The 11,603-nt window shown below is 36.5% G+C and overlaps 1 protein-coding gene across 2 annotated transcripts in view; it reads right to left on the bottom strand.

The window, feature by feature from the left end:
- Positions 1-2,650: 2,650 nt before the first annotated feature.
- The window catches only part of SECISBP2 (SECIS binding protein 2), a 28,011-nt gene continuing 19,058 nt past the window's right edge, over positions 2,651-11,603 (bottom strand). For both annotated transcript variants that reach the window (XM_086479162.1, XM_086479163.1), the window contains 7 exons: positions 10,528-10,697; positions 8,783-8,921; positions 8,196-8,325; positions 6,174-6,394; positions 5,360-5,514; positions 4,607-4,808; positions 2,651-3,762 (listed from right to left, as the gene is read on the bottom strand). In XM_086479162.1, the coding sequence (XP_086335288.1) occupies positions 3,653-3,762; positions 4,607-4,808; positions 5,360-5,514; positions 6,174-6,394; positions 8,196-8,325; positions 8,783-8,921; positions 10,528-10,697 (1,127 nt within the window). In that variant the 3' untranslated portion in view covers positions 2,651-3,652. The remainder of the gene's footprint in view (positions 3,763-4,606; positions 4,809-5,359; positions 5,515-6,173; positions 6,395-8,195; positions 8,326-8,782; positions 8,922-10,527; positions 10,698-11,603) is intronic.

Below are 11,603 nucleotides of genomic sequence, written 5' to 3'. Positions count from 1 at the left end.
GTTCTCATCCTGCCCAAAACAGTAAGTCTGTGTATAATTTAATCTATATTCAGTAATCACAGCTGTAGACTAATTGGATTGCAGAGACTACTGGACTTCAACAATGGTACTGTCCATCAAAGCTAGCCTTCCTTTACAAAAGCTCATACTTGGCTTTTAATGTTTTTCTCTAACAGCTACAACAAAGATTACTTTTGGATATGACACATGCATGTTGCAGATGAAACAGACAGTATAGATAAACTTTAAACTTAGCTTAAATTTTTAAAGCAATATTAACACATCATTCTGAACTTTTTTTTTCCTTCAGGAAAGCTGCAACAAGAAAAACAGCCTCTAATGGACAAAGGAATGAACAGGCTAGAAGGACAAATGTACTGGTTACTGTAACTTGCATACTCTTAATACCACAGCACTCAAAGAGGTATTTGTGAGTGCTAGTGCTGGCATTAAAACTGATATTCAGGAGAATCATGTGAAGTTGAGGTGGGAGAGGATATCCTTACTGCACCAAAGAACACCCAAGTTACGTGCTACAAAAAAGGCCACCCATCCCATGCTGGAACTGTCTCTGGTTTTCTGATGCCAGTTATTTCAGCTTAATGAAGAACAAAAGTGGTCTCAGTAAGACTTGTGCTGCTCAAACAATATCATGTAATGTATGGCTTCTGTTTTGAGCTCATTAAGTAAACCAGTTAATTTTGGGCTTGAGGGTCCTGGCAGGTGATTTAGAAATTAATAATAAGATGTGGATCACATTTATTTAAAGGCACTTCAACCTACCCATTTATTTTCCTTTAATATGTTTACCCTTATACTCTGTTCCCAGTATTTTGAAGAGCATTCCTTCCTGGTATCAGCAAGTTCATCTGTTCAAACCCATTTCCTTTGGTAATAAAGTTTCTGTACCAAATAAAGAACTTCTGATTAATGCTCAAAATACAAACAGATTACAAAGCATCCAAGTTAAAGCAGACTCTTTAGTTTTTGCAAATTATTCTTCTATATTTAAGGTAACTGTGGTAGCTTTAAATTCTATGTTGAATAAATTCCAAGGCTATTCCTAGTGAATAACTGCAGATTGAAAATGTGAGGACCTACTTAATCCATAGTGAAATTGTTCTACTGCATTGCTATTCAGAGTTTCGTTCTTCTGCATCTAATAAACAAAAGTCTGAGGCATAATTCAAGTTTTCTGTCTTCTCAATGGTTTTCAACAATCCCAAAGCAAGTAAGATGCCACCCAAGAATCATTATAGCTTGAGTCCGTAGGGACAGCTACTCCTAGCACTGAGTAGGAGAAAGTGCAGAAAGCTTCATACTTATCCCTAAATTATCCCCTAACTGGTAAGATGTAAATTAGATTGTTTCCACATTGAAGAAAGCATTCTCCTCACTTGAAGACTTTCCTGAATGACACTTTTTCTTTTTTTTTTTTTCCAATACCAGACCACCTTGTGGTCACACATGCAGTGTGAAAATTCTTATATACAAACCATTTTCCTTATTTTTCACATTGACAAACATAAAATAATACTGATGAAGACTTCTGACACCAATGTTCAGAGGGAATTTTTTACCCATTGTGTTTTGCTTAGGACATCTTTTATGGCTAAGGGACAACTATAAAAGACTTTCTTGAATTGTCCCTCTATTGTTCAATAGATTTGGAGCAGACTTAAGTTTAGTTCTCAAGTGCTGAGTGGGAAGGTAAGACTAAAATTGAGGTCAGAGTTTTAGATGAGCACAACTGAGCTTTGCCTTGTTCTGCAGTAAAGTACTGCAAGGAATAAAAAAAGATTGCCAGATTTTTTTGTATAGCTCAGCTTTGTGAAAAAACATCTGTGTAACAGAATTACTGAACACAGCTGTAACACAGTGATTTTTTTTTTTTTTGGTAATTCTAAGAACAGGAAGTAACTCCCTGAGATTTTGAACAACATACAATGTTTCCAAAGTAACTTTTCATGCTCTTCTGCAGTAAGACAAAATAGAAAATATGGTTTAAAAAAAAAGCGCAGCTGTTAATGTGATCTTCACCAATTAGGCCCCATTCCATGCGGACTAGGTTTAGCAGTTTTAGGTGTGTATCAAAGTGGCCCAAGTATGAATAAATCACAACTTACCTCTAGATCAAGGACATCTGCAGGCCAAAACCATCTTTCATAACTGCGATCTTTCACCTTCAATTTCCATTTTAGATTACTAGAAACTAATGCAAAAATATCATCCTTGTAGCTAGCAACCAACTGTGCATTTCAGCTTAAGGCTGGCTTCCCTTACCAGTGTTCTTCCTCAAAACTGACATTTCAAGTATCATTAAATGTCCACCAGAAGAGTTTACTTAAGTCACAACCATAATGTATAGAATCAATATATCATAACAGTTTGTATACAATTTATATTCTACAAAATTGTTTGAATTTCAAAATTATTTAATTTTTTTATACCACTTATAACTTGACAAGGCAGTTTTACTTTCCCAAGTGTTGCACTACAAATCTTCAATGTAGTGGAGCACTTACAGACACACCTCAGAGATGCTTGCAGTTACTTTCTTTAGGCTTGTCCTCCTATGTCTGCAACTTATAAACAATGATATTTACAGAAGACAGTCCCACGAAGGAGCTCCACCACCATTATGAGCACATTTTGTTCTTAAAATTTTATTTCCTGTAAGATATAAATCTTCCCCACCTTATATACAAATGGAGATTGATCAAAAACTCTTACATATATAAGAACACAACCCCAAACTGAAGGAATGAGGAGCCTGTCAGCATGGAGAATGTATAAATACAAGAGCAGGCTGGCACATTCGCTGTCCTTCAATTGCTTCTGACTTCAAAGCAGGACCTATGATAATCTAGTCTCAGTAACAGCAGAAACATCATCATTGTACACTTAATCAACTTTTATAAAATTTCCAAATGGCATTTTCACTTCAGGAACTTCAGACCTTTGTAGTCCATGCTCTCTCCCTTAGACCTGCTATATGATTCCAGAAGAATAAAGTATCAGACAGAATAGCTAACGGGGAATTTTGTCATCATGGCCTTTGTTAATTAGTTTCAATCAAGATGCCTGAATGAAATTAATTTCTTGATGACTGGAAGAAAGTGGTATTGATGCCAGCCTGCCCACCTGAGCACATTTATTTATGAGAAAAAAAGAAACCCAAACTCACAATCAAAAAACAGTTGAAGTTCTTTAAACAAGAGTTAAAAATAAAAAGCATTCCACACAAGCCCCAACCTTCTGGCTCACAGAATCTCTTCCCAAACAGAATTATCTGTCTACCAATTTCTTTTGGTATATTGTATCACTAACAAATCATTGCTTGTCCATAAAACCATTAAAATATGCCAAGCCAGTTCAAGTGGTTCTGGGCTAAGACAATTTGCTGTTGTCATCTGCTATAGTAATCAGCCAAGGTCCCTTCCAACCCAAACTATTCTATGATTCTGTGAAATACATAGAACGTAAAACCATTAGCCCATGCCTTCCGTGCTCCAGTGTGTATTTTGCTTAAAGGGATTCAGAACAGTTTACTTAGCTGACTTCAGATATTTCTTTAAATTATTTTGTTTTGCTACCTTCCTCCTACTGGTCAAAAAAAATAATTAAAAGCGCGATGGAATTGGATCTGGATTTACTGATGCTCTTCTGAATTCACTGTCACCACATCAGCAGTTGCACCCTTTTCCAGTTCCAGTGCATATGGGTTATACTCTTCTTCAAGTTTTCTCTTCCAGATTTTAACTAGGGAATATTAGAATAAAAGAAAAACAAACAAACAAAAAACAAAACACAACGAACAGGTTACTTGATAATATATATACTTGATACTTGATAATAATACTTGATAATAATACTTGAGGAAAAACGTAAAATGAAAGTCACACTGGTTCTCCACTTCTTCCTCAAGTGCTGAGATAAGTTGAGCACATGGCCACGTTGGCATGTACACCTTAAGACATCAGATGACACATGAAAATACTTTAGGAGTAATGGCATCCATTGAGGTCCTTGTGTCCATCCTCCTACTCAAGCAAGGCTAACTCTGAAAGTGGATACAACTTTAAAATAAAACTTAGTTGTTTTCAAAACTTTCAGAGAAGTTTTAAGTTGCCTAGTATCTGTGGTAACTGCTGTTGTCTGGCAACTGTATGTGCAGAGCCATACAGGAGGAATGGGTTTCTAGAAGGGGAAGGCCTTTACAAAACAGGAACACTTTTCAGACAGGAAGACGCACGTCAAACAAGCTTCAAAACAAAGCTTAAGTCTACCATAGTTAAAGTATGCATGTCTAGAAAAAAAAGAGGATTTTTAAACAAATAGAAATAAAAAGGAACACTGTTAAAGCTCCTTGGACAAAGCAATGAGTACCGCCTGCCATCAGTGGATTTCAGAGAATTTTCTCTAAGACTTTCTCAGCAAGAGGTGACCTCAGGTTTATAAAATTAGGGGGGCAGGGGGAAATCACAGAAAAGCAGAATTTTCCTCCTTACTAACCACTAAAGTGTCAGGTGTTATTTGTTTCAGTGAAAATCGTAGAATTGAAGAGCACTTTGAACGAAAACTGAACCAGTCAGTAAATACTCACTATAATTTGGTACATCTTCATCAGAGTCCTTGGAAGATGTTTTACCAGTTTCTGATAAGCCATTTTTTTCATATTCAGTGGTTAAAATGCTGGGTTGGGTTTCTCTTAGTCCTCCTTTAGCTTCTTCCTCTAAAGTTGCTATCATATCTTTGTAGGCCTTCCTGGCCTCTGTTGTCAGTTGTACCATTCTGTGAAAATGGTCCTATAGAAATATAAAATATTAGTAGAGCTTAAATCATTGAGTAAGTTTTAACATCTCCATGAAAATCTGTAATTAATATTCCTTATTCAGAGCATACATGTTCATATATAAAAAAGCTGAGCAGCTAAGTATAGAATCATGGAATCATTCAGCTTGGAAAAGACCTTTGAGATCATCGAGTCCAACCATCAACCCTACTCTACCAAGAACACCCCTAAACCATATCACCAAGCAAAAGATGTATAAAGACACAAAACCCAAACTATATAGAAGCATTTATAAATACACCCATTCTCTTGAAAAAAAAAAAAAAATTTGGAAAGAGATCTAGATGGAGATGTCAAGAAGAGACAGCCAAACTACTTTTTTGAACAGAGATGAGTGGCTGTACTTCTAAAATTAATTTTTTGTGTAAGCCACTGACCTGGGATAAAGAGTTTAAGTAAGAAAAAGTAAAACAAACAAAACCTTACAGTCAAGGTATTTTTTTTTCCCCTTACAGGTCTAAAGTAAAGCTAAACAGAAACACAAATGTACGTATTTCAGCTTACCTGAGCCCCATCATAGCTAAAAATTCCGACCACACTCACAGGCACTGCTTTGTTCACACAGCGGCCTAGGGCCTTGCGATTAAGGGCAAAAACAAATGGGATATTCTGTTCACAGGCACAGTCGATGATGTTGTGTAGAGTCTCATCCAACCCACCTGCAGCAGACAACAGAATTAGCAAAGAAAGACACTATTCAAGGTGATTATAAGTAAAGGACAGTACTGTTAAAAGACTGCAAAAAGCACCCCAAGATTATGGATGCATTTGGAAATTACAAGAGTTCACAGGAAAAAAATACATGGATCTCAACAATAGTGTTAGATCCCTACTTTTAAAGAAGAATTTGACTTTTTCTTAATTAGCAGTATCCTTAGGCAGCTACTATTCTGTATTTTGTTACACGTGTAGTAAAGTATCGAAAATGACAACAGTTACAACAAATTTCAAACAAACTATCACTGACACCTTATTGTCAATCTGTGGCCTAAAAGAGACTGATACAGCAGGAATTCTTGTGGTGGCACATCTAGCATCAGTAACCTTTATCTCTTCTCAGCTGTGCCAGTGCAATCTTTTGTGCAGTTGCACTGCGAATCGAAAACTAAAGAGATCCTAGCTTCAGACAACTTCCCCCACCCCAGATAGTCTTGACTCAGCTCAAGCAGCAAACAGTCTGAAGAAGGACGGCATCTTTGTATGACTGGATTTCAAAGGCTACTCAAGTAAGTTCCTCCAATAATACTGCTGCCAGTATACTGAGTCTGCTTTTTTTACATTGCTTTTATTAAACATTTTTTTCTTTAAACTTATTTACCCTTTGACTGAATCTTTTCACAGTTAGGAGAGATGATGACACACTTCAGTTTTTTCAGCTTCAGATGTTTCAAAACTTCTCTAAGACCCATGACAAGCCTGCGTTTTATCTTGGCCTTTACTGGGTCTTTCTGATACAAGCGATCTTGGAAACGAACCAGTTCTTTTAAGAGATCGGTCACACAACTGTCAACTTCTTTACTAAGTACCTGGCTGCAATAACTGGAAGAAAGAACCAATTAAATGTTAAAACCACTAAAATTACAAATGTGTAATACATAAATATACAATATGTAAAATATAAACAGTTTAACTTCTGTCATATGTCTCTAGTTCTGTTCTATTTCCACTCCAATCACACTTGTTATATACATGCAAACAAAAATTTACTTCAGATTTTTTTCAGTGGCTCAGAACTTACAGAAAGTTTTGTTACTTGTGGTATCTGGCTCCCCTGTCAAACTATACTCAAGATACATACACACATGTACAATAAACCTATATATGTGTATGTGTATATATTTTTTATACCAATAAATATATATGTACATATGTTTTTCTATTGAATCATTTTTCTGAAGGCATTTATTTTACCCCATATTAATCAAAGTACAACAACCAGAAGTATAAAATTCTACTTTACTTCTATAAATACAAGGCTACTTGTGAACAAAGATGGAAATCTGGATCAAATTCCTCCTCCCCAGGTTCATATTTTTTGTCTGTCATCCTATTCCACTTATCAGACTACAGCCTTGTGGCATTTGTAAGGGAAGGATAAAAACAGGTACTTCATCCTTCTAGTATTCCTTGGTAAAGATCAGGGCTCCAAATTATCGTCCCCCCCTTCTTTTTACACAAAGAACTGTTCAGTAAAGAAGGGTCTCAAAGAGAAAAACTAAAGATATCTCAACTGCAAAGTCAACAGAAAGATGCCAAGTGGCAAATTCACATAAAATTATGAGAAGAGATCACAAGATCTATCCTGGATCTTAGAGATTCAATTATCTCAAAGTTTTATTTAAGTTACAAGAGTTTTTATCTACTATTTCCAGTTGATATCTGGAAGTCTACTAAAACACGGAATCTCTTATCTAAAGACACAAAATACTCTTAAGCTTTGCTGAATGCTCTACATCCTATAATAGGTAGGACTGAGTTGCCCTGTACATACTCAAGACAAACTCTGCTTTCAGTAAAACAGTGTTGCATACACACATATTAAGTAATTTTTAATGCAATTAGAAGTTAAGTTAGAGCTAAAACATAGCATCAGGAAGATAAGGAATGGCTGTATCAATATTAACCATTATTATAACAAGAGCTGCAAAAAAGGCCAGTGGTGCCTTTATGGGAAGAAAACTAAGAGCTGAAACACTGATTACCTAAAGTAACCGTTTTAAACTCTGGTTCTGTGACTGGATCTCTGACCTCTTCACATATAGTAATAATTATTTCTTCTTTTATTAGGAAACATGTATACACATCTGTTCAAGCAAAACTAAAACTGTTTCCACATAATAACCCATAAATCTTCCCTTTATTTCTCTGCCTAGCCACCACACGAAGATGTCATCTGCCTAGTCACATTCTTTGTATTTTTGCCATTTGGTCTGGCAGCAGAAAACTGAAGTACACACTAAAAAAAAGTAAGGTCTACTACTCTTTTTCTCCAATATTAAGCTGGTACTCTATTTATTGAAAATAAGGTACTTTTAACAGCAGCTCCTTTTCCTTGCTTAGCCTTTGATGAATTTCTGATCCTTTTCTTCCCTTCAATAAAGACGCATTTTGAACTGAGAATTACAACAGTGTACAGACTATGTCTCTGGGTATAATTTCTTTGTTTGTGTGTCAGCTTACAGAAAAACTGAAAAAAAACCCCAAACATTTAGACCTTTAGTCTAATCTCCAATTAGTGTTGCACAGAATACAACTGAAGTGTTTTTTCTCAAAAAACTCTCATTTGAGAAAATGCCTGGTCGTACTGTGTAAAAACAGACATAACACAATCAATACTTACTCTCTAAAATTCCTACTATGGATTTTTGGAAGATGGGAGGTTAGCTGCTTTGAAGTCATAGAACCTTCTGTAGATTCCTTGATCCCTGTGTTCTCCAGAAGCCCTTCAGCAACTTGCATTACTGGAACAGCTATCACGTAAATAACGACATTTCAATTAAAAGACAGACCAAAAAGCATTGTGAAGAGACTAACTTGTCAACTATCTTTTGAAGAGTCACTACTTCAGTATTACAACAGTCTGTGGTAGCAAGGGAACAGGTCATATATTTTTTTATCTCTTAGTTTTTCTTATTGTATCTCCTTTTAAACAGATTGCCAGAGAGAGATGCAGTGACTCTTATTATGACATATAATCAATCCAACAGGCATAAAAGTGTGGAACAGTAATCAGAATCCCAATTACTCAACTGACTATCAGCTTTGGCACACTTTAAACTCTAGATAAGCCCCAGCTGAATCTTAGAAAATTCTGAAGTTACAGTTTTCATCTGGCAGTATTTGGTACACATTTTTGAAAGTACTACGTGGGCTCACTCTCAAATCTTTATCTCCGTTCTGTATTTATAGCCTTCTCTTGAAAGATACCTGCTTGACTACCCTGTAGAAGTGTTTCATCTTCAGTAATATTTTCGGCAGACTGACAAATATTATCTTCATTTTTTGGTACTGCTGTCTGTTCTAAAAGGTGTTGCTGTTTTCGTTGTTCTCTTTCTTTCAGAATAATCTAAAAATATATATATAAAAAACCCAAATAAATTCAATGTCACATAGATGACAAAGCAGTTTCTCTTACAAAGTGTTTACATACAGACCATTCATAAAGAAATTTGGCACTATCATTCAAAGTTTACATTTGGGTTTTTTTTTTTAATTTGCACATAAAAAGAAGGAAAGATACTCCCTAAACCAACACAGAAAAGGGCTTTTTCCTTGATTACCAGTGTCTGGACGGAGAAAATAATTACTAGGGATCAACTACAAATGTAGAATTAAAGCTAAAGCCACAAATTGTTTCAATGCAGAGGAGGAGTGAAAGGGTGAAGGGTAAAGAAGTCTCCCTCTTTACGTTTCTTCTTCAGACCATCAATTGGTACCAATTCAGCCAAGTACATGTATATATACATACACACACACACATATCTATCTATCTCCAAAGTTACTCTTTCCCTTTATTCCGCTGTTAAAAATCTTGAGTCAGCCTCACAGATCACTGCCTCTGAATTTTCTGGTTGAAGAAAAAGAAAAGAAATTGCTATGGATAGCTAAGCTGTACAGCACACGGAAGGAAGGGAAGCAGGACATACACTGGATCCAAACATGCTACCATAGGTAAGAGCAGTAATCAGTTTCCTGAAACTCATCTTCCTTCTCTGCTTTCATAACTGCTAAGAAGCTGTTATTGTATGTATATATGACAACTAGCTCACCTAACCTACCCAAAATTTGTAATTAATTACACCACAGAATCTAATTGCAAAAGTAAATTTCTCTATTTGCATTTGCCAAAGATGAACAAAGAACAAAAATAAGCTCTTTACCATACTCTGTGTTCTGAGAACACAGATACTACAGACAAAGCAATCTCTGTATTCTTAAACCTTCTTTGGAAAATAGATGGCATGAAGACAGAACAGCCAGGAGACACAGTAATTAGTATCAGGCCCCCAGGTTTGTTACATGTTGTTCATATTGCACAGTTCTCAAATTCAATTAAGTAGCAAAAAATGACCACTAAACTACCTTCGCTAGCTCTGTAAGAATTGTTCTAGACCAAAAAGTGACCCAGCGATGGAGTGGTACCTCAAAATCCTCCGTATAGAAGACATGACAGGAAGCAATGTGAATGGGCAAAGAGGGAAGACACAAGAGAAATCGCCAGGTGGATCTAACACTAGTTGCTGCAGAATCAGCTGAAGTGCTAGCTTGGAAGAGCACAGAAACATTAACTACTACCTGTGTTTGATCCATTCTCCCCAGTCCTGCAAATAAGCATATCTTGTCCGAACCGAGTAAGATTTCTTTGGATGTCCCCCTGTACCAACAATGTGGACACTTGTGTGGACACTTGTGTAGTTGCACTTCTTCAGCTATCAAGTGATTTAAGTGAGAAAATATATTTTGGGGGAATTATATATGCTATTTAGTAAGACTCCCCTCTTCTCCCTTGCACCCCTCCTGCCTATTTTAAACCAAGGAAAAGCTACAACTGAATTTAGACAACTGGACACTGAGAGGCAGACCCCCATACCAGAAGGTTTAACAGACTGACAAGAGTAATACTGAAGTTAGATTAGCCCATATTGTACTATTTAAGGTAAAAATGTGAGCACCTTTTTAAGAGGTGTTGGTCTCTTTGCTTTAGGGACTTCTCTCTGTTTCCCTTTCTTTACCAAAGGAGCGCTGGAATCCAAAGGGTTATGAGGCATCTTCCCTTGGTTTAACCGGTAACTTTTTGTGGTTGTAGCAGGTTCTTTAGAAAGCAATGGTATGGCACCACCAACTGAGATAAAAAATAAAAGTCTGCATCAGACAACTATAACAAACACCTAAACTAGAATTCAATGCAAGTTTAATAATGACTGGATTAGGACTAGCGTACACATACTAAATTTGTGTTGTGTTGCTATCCAGAATATTTATAGGCAATCCTGTGTCATTAAACAATGTTATTTAATAGAGATACTCCTCCCAAAAGACTGATGTGTCCTTTGCTTTTATTATACAACTAAAATCACAAACTCCGTCCCTGAACTCTCAAAAGCAGAATTTGGCAAAACACTCCACTCCAAGCTACCTTCAATGTCATGCCACACCAGCTTGGGAAACCTTCGGGAATCTCCATGTTTCATGGTATTGGCATTTCCTCCTCCACACATTCTGTACCGTGTTAAGATAAATACTGAGTTGCAGTATTACAGATTGTAGATTTAATTGCTGTAAATAATCTGGAGAACTTACTCCTACGATTTGTTACACCTTCATGAAGTTGGATGAAGTTCATTTGCAGATGAGTAATGAGTAATGCAAAGCTACAGCTAAGTCTCTTTTGCTTAACCAGCACAGCTCTCAGGAGATACCTCCTTTACTTGCATTTTTCAGAGGGTTTAGAGCACAGAAGCTTTAAATGACTGGCCAAATCATGGGACCTGGACCTTCCAAACCATGACCTCACATCCTAAAAACTACTCTCACTTTTCAACTCCCTATCAGTAGGAATTGCTGTATCCTGTCAAACTTCAGTTACTTGCAATATAAACCAGGTTACATTAGCAAGTCAACGAAGAGGATGACATAAGTACCAGTCGAATGAGCTTGACACCTTTGTGCCTCAGGCAATCTCTCTCCCCTAAAAAACACCCAAAGCTTCTAGCAGCTTGTCTTAAGCCTTCTTCATTTACTGCCTCTG

The sequence above is a fragment of the Leptosomus discolor genome, chromosome Z, assembly GCF_034619465.1.
Source record: "Leptosomus discolor isolate bLepDis1 chromosome Z, bLepDis1.hap2, whole genome shotgun sequence".
NCBI lineage: Eukaryota > Metazoa > Chordata > Aves > Leptosomiformes > Leptosomidae > Leptosomus > Leptosomus discolor.
Note: the sequence above shows the minus strand (reverse complement) of the source record. Positions and strands in the feature narration are given on the sequence as shown.